The sequence below is a fragment of the Malaclemys terrapin genome, chromosome 2 (assembly GCF_027887155.1).
Source record: "Malaclemys terrapin pileata isolate rMalTer1 chromosome 2, rMalTer1.hap1, whole genome shotgun sequence".
Taxonomy (NCBI): domain Eukaryota; kingdom Metazoa; phylum Chordata; order Testudines; family Emydidae; genus Malaclemys; species Malaclemys terrapin.
This window is the reverse complement of record NC_071506.1, coordinates 229,562,600-229,580,137: the sequence shown is the minus strand read 5'-3', so window position 1 is coordinate 229,580,137 and position 17,538 is coordinate 229,562,600. Positions and strand designations below refer to the sequence as shown.

General features: G+C 41.1%; 1 protein-coding gene across 1 annotated transcript in view; it reads right to left on the bottom strand.

Moving 5' to 3' along the window:
- Positions 1-506: 506 nt before the first annotated feature.
- Positions 507-17,538, bottom strand: part of MACC1 (MET transcriptional regulator MACC1) — a 49,236-nt gene continuing 32,204 nt past the window's right edge. Inside the window, exons 4-5 of the mRNA XM_054020645.1 lie at positions 15,802-15,990; positions 507-7,259 (exon numbers count right to left, since the gene is read on the bottom strand). Coding sequence (XP_053876620.1) covers positions 7,047-7,259; positions 15,802-15,990 — 402 coding nt within the window. The 3' untranslated portion in view covers positions 507-7,046. The remainder of the gene's footprint in view (positions 7,260-15,801; positions 15,991-17,538) is intronic.

The following is a 17,538-nucleotide window of genomic DNA, read 5'->3' as shown; positions in this document are numbered from 1 at the left end:
GAGGGGGACCACCAGATCATCTACTCTGAACTCCTGTATATCAAGGCCACCAACACCACCCAACACCCACACACTAAACCCAACAACCACAGTGAGACCAAAGCATCACAACTCATTATCAGAACTGTTCAAGAACTAGGCTTTCCGATGTGAGATTTCCTTCCAGATTTGTCTCGCTGGCTTAGATCTCCCCCGGGGAGAACAGCAAATTATGGGGACCCCATAAATAATGTTCAAAACGATGTGATGCAACTGAATGTATTTCATATTTCATCTTTGCCTTTTATCCTAAGTTCACCAGACCTCCACCCTGTGTAGAAATGGGCTTGTGCCATACCACTTAGTTTGTTTAAAATTTAAAAATACAGGTTTTTAATTATTCATATATATATGCATAGTACAGTAGTCCCTGTGTGATTTGTTAAATTAAATACTTCTCCTCCATTTAGGACAGAGGTAGACAAACTTGCTGTATATGTCTGCTAAAATGAACAACAACAAACTGGTCAAGTAATGACATTTTAAATTGTCATCATTAGGTTTCAGGGTTGCATGGGGCAGTTCACAGCACACAGAACTATTGTTTCATGCACCTTGCAGAGTCAGAAAGACAACACATCTTTAGTTTACACTTGGTTCACATTTGCAGTTATCTTCAAAACCATAGAGACTAGCAACATATATTTGTTAACAAAATCTGAGATGTTAGGGCACAATTGTGTGGTAAAGGTGGATTCCACAGTAAATTCCATGGTATACACAGAGTCCTGCCTACAATACTACATTTATTCTATTGTTTCAGGAAGCAGTATTTTTGCTTATGGTCAGAGGTACAAATTATAGTGGTTAACCTTGTAGCAAAAACATTAGTAAGTTTCACCAACAGAGGTGAAGATGCAGAGTATTTCCTTTTTTAAAGGATAAAATATTACTATCATTCCCCTATTACTAAAAGAGTCTGCAATCTCTCACCCTGCCACCTTTTTTTTAACATCCTGTAGATTCAATGCAAAGATTCCAGTGTACGCAGTCATTTTCCCTTGTTTATTAGGTTTAAAAATACATACTCTCATTTTTTTTTTTAAAAAAAAAGCTCAGATAACAAATTAATGGTTAACAAATACAAAATCACAATTTTTCTGTGCTCAGAATAATACCAGAAGGCCTTTATTCCTACAATTGGTGCCTATTTTCAGACCTGTAATGACAGCAAGTAAACTACAGGGAAAAAATGGTTATTATTACTCACATCTGATTAGCACTGGCTTTACGGCTCTAAAATTATTGTGAAACTTCTTCAAAGACTCAGATAGCTTGATTCTCCCCTCACACTAGTGAAAATCATGAGTAGCTGCGTTGAAGTTAATGGGAGTTAAACTAGTGTGGAAGGAGGAAAACAGGCTCAGAATGTGCATCTGGTACATGTTGTTCGCAGTGTTGTTGTAGCTGTGTTGGTCCCATGACATTAGAGGAAAAATGTGGGCGAGGTACATTTCCCGGATCGGAAGAAGAGCTCTATGTAAGCTCAAAAGCTTGTCTCTTTCACCAATGGAAGCTAGTCCAATAAATTATATTTACTCACCCACCTTGTCTCCCTCGCACATGTTCTATTTTTTAAATTCTAGGGGCCTGATTCTCAATTCACTTGCCCCTTGTGCTGAAATTTATACTGGAGCCAAGTGGATGTAACATTTTACTGTAGTGTTTTATTGTCATTTAGCATAAATGTCAACGATGACACAAGGTGCAAGGCAGCAGAGAACTGGGCTCAGTGGGATTCAGTTTAGAATAGAATATTTACACTATGACTCTAAACAATTAAATGTTTATAGTATGGAAGATCTCAGCTGACCTGACAACTTACTAAGAGGAAGCTCAGAAATATGTAATAATCAAGTAAACCTTATCTGGGTGGAGAGAAGCTTGTGGAGTTTGAATTTCTATAATCCTCCGGCTTTACTATTCAAACTGTTTAGGTTTTACAACAGGAATTTGCATTATGTGAAACCCAATCCTTCTGGAAAAAACACTCATGCCAAATCCCACTCACTTGCCTGTCCTCATCAGAAAGGAGGGTGGAGGTCCCTGTACTTTTCTCTTGTCCCCAGAGAGAAGGGATGAAGATGGCTGGGCCCTTAATACCCACCCCCATCACACACCTTGCTACTATTCTATTATCTGTGATGTCTTCTGTGGATGGTTTGTGGCCTAGTCCCATCACTTATGTTCTCTTCAGGGGGCAATCTGATTTCTCCTCCCTAATCTTCTGCTTTCAGAGAAATCATCAAGGAGGCCTCCCCACTCCCCACCCAACTCAAGGAGAACACCTTCTGAGGGTGAATAACTTGTCTTCTGACCCCTTACCTTGTAGCTGTTGGATTGTGAAACACTTCTTCCTGTCCTGCTGCATAGGCCTGTTAAATACTGTGGGGCAGAAATACCTCAGCACTGGACTTAGGGAATTGACTCCCAGGTTCAGGAGGAAACCTGCTCCTGTGTGAGTCATCTGGGAAGAGTCTCCCTTTGTTCATTGCATTGTGGGACATGTCTGCCCTATGAAGGCTCACTTCAGTAGGACTGATCCCCATTCTCACCACCAGATAGGGCAGGGGCAGGCCCCCATCTCAATAAGACCCTCTCCTTGAAAAAGGGTGTGGAATATTGAATTCTTTTGCACAGTGATGAGGGAGGCTAGGTTAAAGCTTCTTTTCCACCAAAGACTATAGAGCTGAAAGGAGTTGGCTAACATCTCCAGACTTCCCATCCCTCAAAGACAGTAATGACAACAAAAAAATGGGGAAATGGGGTCTTTGAAGGATGGTAACTAGGGAGGGGATTTCTTCTCCTCGCCCAGGAGCAGGGAGAGGTTGTTGTTTTCATCCCTCCCCACAGAGACCTAAGAAGGTATGTGTGCTGGCTCATGGGAAAGCACTTCTCCTCTCCTCTCCCCTCCACTCCCTTCAAGAGAAATCAAGACCAAAGCTATGTGCTCCTAACTGCATGCTGCTGCTGAAAGCAGCTGTTTCCACTCTCAGCAGTAACCTAGAACTAGCATTTTGTGGTTTAAAATATTTGAGCAATAAAATGTGGAGTTTATTACATATTATTTTATATTCAGCGTAGGCTGCTAAAGTAAACAGAAGTATTGCACAAGTGCACATTTCATTCATATGAGGAGAAGTACAAAGCAAAAATGAAAGTGGAATTAGCAAATAAAGACCACAGCTGCAGGCCCCAGAGCACAACCTAATTGGACAGAATATAAACAAACTTCCAGGACCAATAACATAATATCACAAACTGAGGAGCTGACTTACTCAATAAGTCAATATTTTGCTAAATAATTTGGGCCAAATTCAACTCGAGTTTGAGAGTGTCACACTTCATTGCTGGTGCAGGGCTAAAATCAGAGGAGATGGTATAGCAATAGTAGAAATAACATCAAAACAAGCCATGCTCCTTAGTGATTTCCTGATCACTGTGATTTCTCTGTAGTGTAGGGTTGCCCTATCACAGTATCTTTTTTCCCAGCATGCCTCTTTTCAGGGTTGGTCCTTTAAATTTGACAGAACCAAGAAGTTGGAACCCTGAAGTGCCCATTTGGTAACTGGTGGCTCCTGGCTGCATTTTTATCTCTTCTAGCTGGGAAGCAACACTTACGTTTTCCTTTTTCATTATTATTATTGCTGAGGAAAAAGCAATAGCATTGGCATTAGTGATAAGAAGAAATGCAAAAAAATGGCATTGAAATTGGAGATATGTGCAGTGCAGCAGAAGTAAATGTAAGAGGACTTACGTGGTGTTTGCTGCCAGGGGAATAGCAGAGAAGTTGAACAGAGTTTGACATCAAAGAAGGGGTTATGGCCAGGTGGCATATTCATCTCTAGGTGTAAGAAGGCACTGTGAAGTTCAAGGAATGGTGTAGTTGAGTCAAGTCAGTCTGCTTTTAGGGAGTGTAAGTAGTAGCGAAGTACTTATTCACCCCAGTCAGTAGCAAAGACATTGAGCATGACTCAGTCAACCACTGCACCATAATGAAATCTGCCCTGTAGCAGGATTGGCAGTACAGGCAAGCCATGCTGAAGTAGGAACCCCCAGAGGCATTCTGGGAGATGTAACCAGAATCCTTCCCAGAAGTCCACAGTGTAGCAGCCCCTCTATTACTCTTTAAGAAGGTACTGTGTGCATTTTCACACACCTCAGCAGTGCAAGAGGACATGGGCCATACATATCTATCTCATGGAGCTGGAAGGGACCTTGAAAGGTCATCAAGTCCAGCCCCCTGCCTTCACTAGCAGGACTAAGTACTGATTTTGCCCCAGATCCCTAAGTGACCCCCTCAAGAATTGAACTCAGAACCCTGGGTTTAGCAGGCCAATGCCCAACCCACTGAGCTATCCCTCCCGCCATGGCCCTGTCCCTTCCTCCCCTCTGCTTAAGGGGTTCATTGCCACCTGTGGTACTAACAGGGAACAATAGCTGGCCCCTCCATAGATGTGCAAGGCAATGGGGAAGCTCTGTGGTACCTTCTATCCCCAATTCCTTGTGCAACTGCACAGCGCCAGCACAGTGTGGGTGTAAACACCTCTCAGGGACATAGAAGGCTACACTACGTAGTCCATGTATTCAAATTCTATTTTCATTCCCTTGATCACCACAGAAGATGCTTTTTGCATTAATACTCAGTGGACCCAAATCTTTGCTCACCCTAGTGCAAAGCAGGAGTAACTCTGCTGAAGCCAACTGCATTACATGAGTGTAAAATGCGTGTAAGTAAGGGAATCAGGCCTTCAATATTTAGCAAAGGTCTTCTGGGCTTGTGCCCTATCCTCCCATCCAAAGCTCTTCACACCTAGAGGCTGTGCAATGGAACTTGTTAAAGAAAGGCCTAGGGAGAAAAAATGTAAATGTGCTATTTTGTTCTAGATTCATCATGTGCTTCCTCCTCCTGAAAGGACGTTATCTCAAATGAAGCAATTAAAGAACCAGCTGTGCCCTGAGATGTTCATGCACAGCTCTCAGAGTAGAACTTGGCTTTGTCTCTCCAACTGCCAGCTCTCAGGCTTACTTTTCAACCAGACCACTGCCGGCAAACAGTGAGTTTGCCAGTAGTGAGTTTGCCAGTTTATCCAAATGAGCCTTTGGGTGCTCCTTCACCAGAGCTGCTCTTTGAGTTATTTGCAGGTTGCTTCCATTTTTACCACTACCTTCTAGCTAACAAAAGTGTGTTTTCTTGTTTGTTTTAAATGCCATCCATTTACCGGGAATTATTTGGTTGGACTGGGGTTGTTCCACAACTCAGTGTTATCCATAAGGCGGTGCCACGTTTACTGCAGCTTGGTTCTGGCCAATGGTAAGACTTCATTTGAGAGTATCTATTCCGGATTATTTCAGAGCATGTAATCAGTGGAAATCAGGCAAGTATGAATTGCTGCATAAATAAATCATAAATGAACCTAATTTAAACCCTTTTTGTTAACAATAGGACCAGCACATACCTTTCTTGACAAAATACTAGTTGCCCCTCTCTCCCATTTTCCCTCAGGAATGGCACAGATGAGAATTATGCACAATAATGGCATATACATTCTGTCTCTACCCACCAACCCCCACTTTTCCATTCAAAATAGCTATATAAGAGGCAGTGGCTTATGTACAGGATCATATGACGTGGCCACCATTCTGATAACTGCTTGGTATGGATCAGTCTTTTTTATCCGATTCCACTCCTTTTGGGGAGCATGTAAAAGAAAGATTAGTAAAATTCCACTGTGCATCATGTATACAGACTTGGTGATAGAAAAATTAGTGAGCTATTTCCAGCTGTGGCCACTAATTTAGGTGCCCCTCTCTCTGAATGCCCAATTTAAGACACCTATGGCCTTTACAGAAGTACTGAGCTCCTGTTTAGAGTTGGTTAGAAAAAATATTTTTGGCAGAATTTGTCTATTCATAAAAATTGCAGTGTTTTGTGGAAAAGGTTCAATTTCAAGAAACTCCTGATGGAATCCAGGCATCCTGATTTGGGGTGAAAAAAATCCAAAAAGAAAAAAATTCATGGAACTGATATTTGGTTTCCCAGCCAGCTTTACTGCCATTGACTTCCATTGGAGTTACAAGAGCTCACCACACCTGAAAATCAGAGTAAAGGTGTCTTTTTCTGGACACCCAAAACCCAAGGAACTTGCAGTGAGGCCCCCAATACTGCAACTGATTATGAAAAGGCACACCAGTGTAAATGTAACATAAGAATGGCCATACTGGCACAGACCAAAGGTCCAGCTAGCCCAGTATCATCTCTTCTGACAGTGGCCAATGCTAGGTGCCCCAGAGGGAATGAACAGAACAGGTAATCACCAAGTGATCCATCCCCTGACTCCCATTCCCAGCTTCTGTCAAACAGAGGCTAGGGACACCATCCCTGCCCATCCTGGCTAATAGCCATTGATGGACCTGTCCTCCATGAATTTATCTAATTCCATTTTGAACCCTGTTGTAAGTTTGGCCTTCACAACATCCTCTGTGCTTGCTTGGAACCTCATTGACTCCAATATGTCTTCCACATGGGCTCAGCGGCTGATCCTTGTGTTGTAATTTGCAGGATTGGAGCCCAAATTGTCACTTTTGAAAATTTTGGGCACACTGAGTGAATACTATCAGAGCAGCCCAGAACATGTGGGGCTTAATAGACATCAGAATAAAAAGTTGGCTTTATTATAAGCTATAGTTGTAGTCTTGTGAATTTTTCATTTCGGAATTGGTCCATGGAATTAAAATCTTTTCAAGGACCTAATTCACCTTCCAACTCCAATTTCACCCCAGCATGGTCCTCAAAATATTATTCTGCAGGCCCTGAGGGTCCTTCAGTTAAATTGTGTTCCACATGGTCTGTGCTGTATGTAACACATATAAGTGCAGAAAAAATAATAAGCTAAAATGAAAGGATCTGTTCTCTTTCGGAAAATCAGGGTCATAAAAATAATTGACGAGTATAAAAATCAACACCATAGTTTTCCAATAGATAGTCCATAAAAGAATTTGGGATTCTAGTCTTCCTCCTTCTTGGTGAAAGCATTTGCCCTTAAGATCTCCATGCAGTTCACTAGAATCAAAGCTCCAGTTAACTCTCGCCACTGTTTGGTCAAAGGGTTTTTCATTTTGTCCAAAGCCAACTGCAAGTCTTGTAACACGTCTCTATAGCTGTCTCCATAGTGAGCGCCCCATGTGTACAGAAAATCGTATGCAGGTTTCCACATCATCTGCAAAGAATTTTTTTTTTAATATTAGGAGAAAACAAAGCAATGTACAATGACTTTCTAGATCTACTATAAGGGCATAGTAATTAAAAAGTTATAGAAAAGGAAACAAATTAACTTTTGCTCTTTGAGCACATTGAAGTACTTTCTCATGTAAAGTATGTTCAAATAAAAACTGCAATGTCCCATTTATGCTGTCAACTTTTCTATAGATATGGACGTTTTAGTGAAATAAGTAGCAATAAAAAGATAGTGTCCCTTTAAATGAAGAATCTATCAAATTGACAACCATATTTCTGTCTGAACAATTTGTACCTAGTATAGTTACAAGAAACATCAAATATCATTAACAGTGAAAAGATTTTGGGGAGGGAGGGATATTTTCTTGTTTCACTTTAATGTGTGCATTCAACAGCAGTTTGCAGATGGTGAACTTCATTATTCTGTTGACGGTCAGTTGCACTTCTTGTCTTGGGAATCAGAATTGTGGTGTCTTCCTCGTGCACTGCTCAGATTGGAGCTTATATACCTGCTTTGCCAGAGGGTGAGAGCAGCAGAAAGGTTGAAACTGAAGAGGCAGTAGGCAGGTGAGGGTCCAGAAAAGAAGAAAGAAGGGGTAGGCCTCAGCATATTTGAAATTTGATCTGTGGCTTTGATCCTTGAAACACTGAAGTCACTCATGCATAGAGGTTTGCCTATAAGATGCTTATAAATATCAGCAAGAGAGTAGAAAAAACTTTATAAAAACTTAAAACCAAAAATCAGGACATACAATCTATCATCTGCTTCTATTAATGTAAAAAAGTTCAAGTCAATAGCGCCCCTTCTAAAGTATTCCTTCACATTTCCTTCATGACAAGACGAGTTTATGGGGCAGCTGTTGTAAATGGTCAGAGGTCCATTGAAGTCATTGGGCCTATGATAATTTTCACCAGCTGAAGATCTGCCCCTGTGTCTTTTAAAGTGCTGATAGACACTGCATTCCGCAACTGGAACTTAGCTAGCAATTGTGTAGCTGGTGCATAAGGCAGGATGGAATTCAACTCTCTTTCCCAACTCTTTCCCTGCCATGTTAATGGGAATATAAGTGAGAAAGGCTACGCAGAAATGGTACTTTCTGATTATTCCTGCACTTTAGTAGGCTTCTATTGTAGGATATTGTTACTCCTTTTTGACCTAACCAGCTAGCCAATTTTGAGGGTCCTGAGACTTGTTCTCCTGAGGAGGAGAAATTGAAGATTGATGCAATCCTATTTATTTACAAAGGCTGTACAAAGTCCTGATTCCCTGAACACAGAAGGAATCAAACCACAGCGGACAGTTTCTTTGGTCACAGCTCCTGCCAGCACTTAACCCAAAAGTTCTCGCTCAACCTTTTCTCAAGATCATCCGTGCTTCTGTGGCAGTAGCTTTCTGCTTCTTCTCTCACAGAGACACACACACCTCCATCAAATAATCCCCAGAGAACCCCTGCCACCCACATAGCTCTATTTCTGACAAGCCTCGGGTGTCCTTGTGTTTTGGGTGAAGGCTCCTATTGCTTCAGTGATCCAGTTCCATAATAATGATAGCAGTACCTAGCTCTTAGAGAGAGCTCATCAGTAGATCTCAAAGTGCTTTTTAAATAATCGCCATTTTACAAAAGGGGATACTGAGGCACAGAAAGGCGCCATGACTTGCCCAAGATTATCCTGCAGGCCGGTGGCAAGGCTGGGAATTGAATCCAGGTCTCCTGAGTCCATAAAGGAACTTAATTGTTTCTTACATTTATCCCATATGAAGGACGGTTGTAAACGCCTTCCCTCCAACCACCCAGTTTCAATGAGGTTTAATCCAACCTAAAAAGAACAGGAGTACTTGTGGCACCTTAGAGACTAACAAATTTATTAGAGCATAAGCTTTCGTGGACTACAGCCCACTTCTTCGGATGCATAGAAGTGGGCTGTAGTCCACGAAAGCTTATGCTCTAATAAATTTGTTAGTCGCTACGGTGCCACAAGTACTCCTGTTCTTCTTTTTGCGGATACAGACTAACACGGCTGTTACTCTGAAATCCAACCTAACACAATGTTATCAGGTAAAAATTTCAGGTAACACAAAATCTTAATTGGGTTTTGATTTTTTTCCTCTGACCATACGTTCTAACATGCTGAAACAAAATGTATTAACAGCATCATGAAAATAATTTGTTTTATTTATAGCTATCCCAAGAGGCTCATCTCTGTAGAATCTTATACATGCCAGACAGTTGCTGCGTTCCTGATGCTTAGGTAGCAAAAGCAGCCAGAAAGCTACTGCAGTGGGCAGCTGGGGATTCCCATGATGTAAGGGAATTGCTGGTATTGTGCAGTTAGCTATGTTGGCTCTACGCCAGCCTCTCTGGACTAGGTGGAGGGCCAGAGTGTGGGAAAGGTTAAAAAGATGGTGCTGCAATATGCTGTACCCAGTAATCCTCATTAGCTTTGGGGAGGGCAGAGATGGGCAGCGTTGCAAGCAATGATAGAGCAGCCCTTAAGGTGCCCTGACTTGTGCCAGAGGCTAGTTTGGCCCTGGGCAGCCAGAGGATTGTTAGAAAGGTGGGTAAGGAACAGTTTGCCTTTTCCTTCCCTTCAGCTGTGCTGAGCTCTCCTCCAACATAGCTGAAGATTTATCCCATACACATCAGTATATCAAACGTTGTGGCAAAAGTTCAAAATGGTTGTGCAAATTCACTCTGTAATGAATTTGTGGAGGTTACTAACTCAGCTGCTGTCTGCATGCAAAAATCCTTACTATTACTACTAAGTACTAATGCTTAATGTTTTCCAGTTCAGCCCCATTTCCACTACTAGCTGAATATGTTAATTGGAGGGTTAAAATGATTTGAGAGTTAGATTGCACTTTTCACATCAAATTGGAAAGCTGAAGATCCCAAGCAATACTTTTAAAAGTTCTAGGGATCTAAAAACCAAAGCGATCCAATCCAGCCACTCAATCCAGCCAATCCAATCCATATAAGATCATTAATAAGATTCAGTCCTATAAAGCTTTAAAGAAAGAGCCTTTCAATTTCACATATTAAACTGTAATCATGATGAGAGAAGACCAACTCATTGTGTATGTGCCCAAGAATTCACTGAGGGGAGGAAAACAAATAGCTAATCTTTCACTCTGAAAAGTTAAATTGAACAAATGTGGTGCACACAGCATCTGCTTTATAACAAAATATGTTTTTTGCCCAAGCCCTTGGATAGGGTCCATTACAAGGAGATATTAAGGAAACTACAATAAGGTCTTGTCTATGCACAAGCTTGCACTGGTTCAGCTACGCCAATGCAAATCCCTGTGTGGACATACATTGCTTTAAAAATGCCTATGTTAACTAAACTGATATAAACCAGGTTTTTAATCAGCTGAGGAACGTCCACACACAGTGTTGCACTTGTTTGAACTAAACCAGTTTTAAAATAACACTTTTAGTTAGTGCAGTTTTGTCAGCTGACCTAGGGAAGTCTCTTCACTGCTTGGTGCCTCAGTTTCCCCATCCGTAAGATGGGAATAATGATACTAACCTCCTTTATGTTGTCCTGATGACAAGCGCTGTAAGAAGTATCATTATTATTATTTATTTGTGTGTCAATCAGGCCTAAGTGGTCATATAGTGAGAGGTGATCTTTCATGGACTGAAGTGCCCTGAATGATTATTCATTACTAATATTAGTTTTGAATTTAAATACACTGATGCTTTTTTCATTGTCTAGCCAATGTTACAGGTGGCTAAATAGTATTCAGCAAATAATTGATTCAATTAATGTTTCCTGTTCATTGTCCGATTATTATTCACAAATCATTCCCCACCCCAGGTCCAGTTATTGGGCCAGCTACAGTCATGAATTAGAAACTAGTTATGAGTGAGGACTCTGGGTTGTAATTCAGTGTTTTGTATTAGGAGTCTCTGCTATCTGTTAAGTATATTAAGAAATGAGTATTAGCAATCATTTTAAAATAATTTGTCAGATGTGTGATAATATCATGAAGATACTTAGGGTGAAATCCTGCGCCTACTGAAGTTAATGACAGTACATTTTCATGCTGACCTCTGATTTTTGTATGTATAATTTCATGTATGCATGTGGCATTTTGTGAGCACAAAATTAGAGGCCAGTGTTTTAAATGTTTTTCACCGCGTGAGGTGTTGGACATACCCTAAGTTTGTTAACTTTTAGAGAAGGAATCTTTAGCAATCCCCCTCTCATTCCATAGGATTTTTATGAGGAGTTGATTATAGAAGAATAAGGGTGTTAAGAAGAATTGGATTTAGTCCTACATTCTGGTGGGCTGTAAGTCTTTTTTGGATTGACACTGTTTCCAGTTAGATATCTTTGCATTTGTACCTTTAAAATATTGTATGCTGGCTTTTTTAGTACACAGTCATCTAGGAGGGCTCCATAATCATCCCAATAAATAAATGATTAAACAAACTGATAGACTGGCATAGCTTTTCCTACAATGTTCTTTTTTTTAAATATATGTTGCTATTTTTACATTGCAAGTAGCTACACTATGTTTGCAGCAGCCAGCATTGCTGCACATCAGAGAATTTTGTATGTAGTTTAACATCAAGAATATACAAATCTCTTGAAAATAAGAGACGTGGGTGTTGAGCCAACACAATCTGTGTTTGTGTTGTTGCACCGCCCCCGTCCCCGCTAAACAAGGACAGCTATTTGTTTGCAGCAAATATTTCATTTGATGTTTCATAGCGACAGTTTATTACTACCAGGATCGGCATCAAACTTTGACTAATGTCTCTACGTGATGTCACTATAGGCAGAGAAGGAATAAGACTGTTGTACAATTTAGTTCCTTTTTATGTCAAATAATATTCTCTGTATAGTGCAGGCTGCAAACTAAATGTAATTTTCCTTCTAAGATTTGAAATGTATCTTATCAAAGTCACAGTCTGCCAGTGTTGAAGCATAGGCCTAGCCACACAGATGAGAGCAGCAGCATACATTTGAAAACCCAAAGGGCATTCTTCTTAAACTTTTGATGGGAACAAGATAACTATTACATTTTCCCTAAGTGTACGTTCAGTTGTTGACAGTGAATCTGGTGAGAAATGTTTATTACACTTCCCAACGCTACTTGCATTGTGTCAGATTTGCTTGGATGCAAGAAGAACAACATAATCAGTTAAAATGAAATAACATCGTTTTTGAATTCTGCTTTGGGAAATCATTTAATGTAAAAATGACAATATGAAGATGTCTCTCAAAGATGTACTGATTCTTTGGTAGTGCAAATGGAAAAGAAAAATAATATAATTGAATAGGCCATAAATTACCAGTGTGTCTTGTATCTGAAAAGGAGACCTCAGACCTAAATAGTCTTAAGGCAGCATCTAGATTTTGGCAGCTTTCGGGCTCCAAAAAGTAATTCTACCCAGGAACTGAGTGAGCATGAAGACTGAGCTACTTTCTCAATGCAAGAATTAGTCCCTCTGGAAAAGGGACTTTCAACCTCACTCACAGTGTAGATCTCATCTTCGTAGAGACTGCAATGTGGACCATCTCATTTGCAATCATGAAAGTCGTTGCCCCACATAACTGAAATTGTAGTACGTCCCAGTAGCAAGTACACACACACAAAATACAATATTGGTATATTATTAGCTATTGAGCATCTGGATACAAGGAAAGAAGGTAGCAGTGTGTGCCAAGCTGACTCTTTCTGAGGACAACCAGCATGTGCTCTATAGACCATAAGTGGTCCGTGGACCACACTTTGAGAACAGCTGCTCTAGAAAAAGGATTGAGGTACATTGATGACCAGAAGGGGACATCTGACAGTGCTTCTACACATAGTACACCTAAGGATTTCATTTTTCACGGCTGCCAGTGTGGCAACTGCCACAAACAATGCATGTGCTGTTTTTAAAGTTTAGACCAAAGAAAAGATGTTTTTGTCACCTAGTTAATCTTTAATTTTAGTACCATGCACAGCCATATGGGCTTTATGAAAATGGGCACCTACTTCTCTTTAAATGGTTTATTTTCTATCATTTTATTTAGTATTTATATAGCACCATAAGTCTGCGTGGCACTGGAGAGAAATTAAAAAGTTCTGCTTCTGCTCTGAGTTACACAGGGGAAAATCTGAAGGAACACCATAGAAATCAGTGGATTTACATCTGTGGAGGCAAAAATAGAATCCGACCTATTGTCCCTACCTCAGAGAGCTGACAGTCTGTTAGACATACGCAGAAGGGTTGTTGTCAACAGATGAAGGCAGGGCAGGAAAGAGAGGAATAAGCATTATAGCAAGTCAGATGCTGAAATATGATGGACATTTAAGTTGCCTGTGCAGTCGTTAGTGATTATTTTCTGTTTGGTTTTGGAATTTTAGAAGGAGGTAAGGCAAAAGTGGAACAGACAGTGCTGGAGCTGTTCAGTGGAAAGTTAGTGGGGGACTAGGCACTAGCAGTGGAAAGCTAACTAAAAGAAGTGGGTTTGAAGAAGGATTTTGCAGGACAGAGAGGATGCATTCAAGCACATACAGGGCAGGGAGAGCACAGCTATAAAGACATGAGGAAGAAGAGGAGGCAAAGGGAGCAGTGAGGCAAGAAGAGTGGGAAGAGCATGGGATGTAACTTGGGAAATAGGTTAAAAACAAGGGCTGAGATTCAGACAGCAGCAGAATCGTGCAGAACCGTGAAAGTGAGGACAAGGAGTTTCAATTTGACATCGATAGAAACTGAGCCACTCAAATGATTTAAAGGGTTGGGGTTACAAGATCAGCATGGCAGGAAAGGATGATCATTCTAGCCAACATGTTACAGATAAAACAGAGAAAAAGGGGAAGAGTCAGGGATTCCAAAAGGCAGGTGGTGTACTCCAGGGGTGAGGGAGAAGGAATGAGATTGCTGTCAACCACATGCAAGGAGAGAAAGAAAGAGAGGAGCAAAAAATTACTATGAATTGTGAGCTTGAAGGATTGAGAAACGAGCAGAGATTTCAATGATGGTGAGGAAAAGAGGCATTGCAGGAGAAGTGATGAGTTCAGATTTTGCCATGTACAGTTTGTTGGAAGTACCAAGATATCAAGACAGGAGAGATGCCAGAAAGATGGGAAGAGATGGGAGCCTAGACAGAGAGAAAGAGATCAGAATGGAGAGATGGATTTGAGTATCTCTAGAAGTGCTAGAGGAGTGCATGAGGCTGTTCGGGAGAAAAACTTGGCTGAGAATAGAATCCTGGAAATCATCAACTAATAAGGGCAAGTAGGAGAAAGAGGATCCATTGAATGAATACACATCCATGAAGCCAGAAAACCAAGAAGTTATGGAAAGTGAAGAAAGGTGGAGGGTCTTAAGTAGATGTGGGTGTTAAAAAACTGGTGTTAAAGACACCTGAGAAATGAAGAATACTTCACTCTTAGCACTTTTCATTTACATATCTCACAAGCTTTATTGAGGAGAATAAGTATCATTAGGCCCATTGCAGAGAGTAAGACTAAGGCACAGAGATTTGTCCAAGGTCACAGAACGGGACAGGAAAGTCACAGAGTTAGGAATAGAACCAGGCCTTCTGACTCCCAGTCCAGTTCCCCATCCACTAAACCATCCCTCCACCCTTAGACCAGTGGTTATCAACCTTTTTCTTTCTGAGGCCCCCACAACATGCTATAAAAACTCCATGGGCCACCTATGCCACAACAACTGTTTCTCTGCATATCCAGTAGATTAAAAACCAGGCCCAGCATTGGGGGTAGCAGGCAGGGCAATTGCCCCGTGCTCGGGCTTTGGCTTCAGGCCTAGGCAGTGGTGCTCAGGCTTCAGCTTTCTGTCCTGGGTCCCACCAAGGCTAATGCCAGCCCTGCTCTCTGGTTTATTTTGGCAGAACCCCTGAAACCTGCTCACGGCCCCAGAGGGGCCCTGGTTGAGAACCACTGGTCTAAGGGAGGAGGGGCCCGGACCCCTGGTTGAGAACCACTGCCTTAGACTCAGAAAGTAAGTGGCTTTTGTTAAGGCCCTTTACTGTGGAGAGAGCAGGAATCTGACTAGGGGGAGGAGAGATCAAGAAAACACTTGAATGAAAGGCAGAAGTTCTCTGGGAATAGATAATGCATCTCAGTAGCTTTGAAATGAAGCAAACCCCAAGGAAGATGAAGGAGAGTGAAATGAGGGCTAACTTGTACAAGGAAACAACATGATGAAGACAAAGGAAAGGAGCAAGAGATGACTGAGGGAGGGAAGGAAAAAGGCTGATTATGAGGGAGGAAGAGTGGGCTATGGGGTGGAGGAAATAAGCTGAAGTTTAAGGTGGACAGAAGCAAAGATTTCAGAGTAAATTCTTATTTATTATTTGAGTACAGTAGTTCCAAAGGCCTATGTTGAGATAGTCCCTGCCCTGAGGAGCTTACAGTTTAAATAGGGATACAATCAAAGGAGGACGGGGTGGGCTGCACAAGGAGGGGAAGAAAGGCTCACACAGTATTTGCACATAGAAAAATGTGCTGTAAACATTTTAGGAAGGCTGTGCAAGTAAAGAGCAGGAAGCCTTACCTCCAGGGCAACTTCTCCACTTCTGTCTCGGTGAGGTACTTCATAAGCCTCAATTTGTTGTTTTGTGAGTCGAGCTAATCTTTCTGCCAGCTCTCTCCAGCATCTGCCAAGCTTGACAGCCGAAGTCAAAAGGACAGTGTCCTGGGTAAGACGTGCTACTAATCCTTGGCAATCTAACTTCAGAAGTGCCTGCAATCACAATTTTTAGAATCAAGCAACTTGGTCAGTATTTGAGAGCAAATAATTATTATTTGTTCCTGTAACTATCCAGTAGATCTTTTCAAACATTAAGGAAGGCTAAGCCTTTTTAGGTTCATTATAAAAAAGTAACTGTGTTTACACCTTTGGTCCAAAAAGGGATTGCCAATATTTTTTATAGGAAAGGTGCCCATAAGCTCAAGAAAAAAATTAAATTGGCATCCCATTGCTTCTGCATTCCAGTGTCAGTTGAATTCTGCCAAGTTTGAGGATCCTGAAGGGAAAATAGCGTTCTCCAACATAAATATTTGGGACCTAAAATTTAGCTTCATGAACCTTAAAAATGAAATCAGAGCATGGCTATAATAAGGTGCGGTCCTTGTTCCATTTCTTTTCCAGAAAATCACTGATTACATTGGCCAGAGCATTTTAATTTCATCCGTCCGAATACCTGATAATTTGCTGACTATGATTCAAACTTACAAGGACACAAAAAGGGAAAACAAAATGTGTTATTTGGAACAAAGCAAATTAAAATGGCTTCAGTAGAAAAGTCCTGAAATGAATGCAGGTTATATTTCTACTTTCTTATTGGCTTAGATTAGAGCTGGGTGGAAAATAACGTTTTTTTCTGCTGAAAATTTTCTATGGAAAATATCAACTGTTCAGTGAAATACCAACAACCAAAATATTGCAGCCAAAAATTTAAGTTTTTGGTTTTCAGATGTTTCAGTTTTTTGACAAAGTATCAACATGTTCTGCAGAAAGCAGATACTTTCCAGGAAATTTTGTTTAGCTAAAACCCCAATTTTCTGTTAAAAAACAGTTTTGAGGGAAAATTTTCGACGGCATGCAGCTCGTGGGGCTGAATGAACCCCCTGATCTGTGCTGCCAGACCTCTTATGGGCAGGAGAAATTTGACACAAATAATAATAGCGTTCATTGCTCGTTGCAAATTTCATACAGAATGATTATAGCTCTGGTTCTGAAGTCCTTACTCAGGCAAAACTCCAACTAAAAGCACTGGGAGTTTTGCCTATGTATGGATTTCAGGACTAACACTCAGATTACTAAATAAAGCACCATTATGAATTTGGCACTTTACTGCTTTAATGTTCCTGCCTCTATAAATAACTTTGTATGTTCCTTGTTGCATTGAATGGCGTAGGGAAGGGGGAATCTCACAAGTTACATATAAAGGACCAAGTTCTGAATCCCCAGACCAAAGTACAAAAACATGAGGGGCTGGGGGCATGGAAACCTACTTTTTCCTCCCACCTCAGAAAGCATCGACATAGCTGACCCAAAACTGCCACCTCACTCTCAGGCTTCGAGTAGCATTCAGCCCTTCTTCTCACAGGGTTTTCTCACAGGGACAGCTTATCAGCATATTAACAAAATAACTTGCCATATTGCTGTACCTCCTGCTCACCTTGCCTATTAAAAGCTCCTGTGCATTGCTGCGGAGACAGCTACAGCAGAACATTGTTCCATAGGGAGCTAGTGGTTGGTCCATCCCTCTTTCCCCTGACTGCTGCT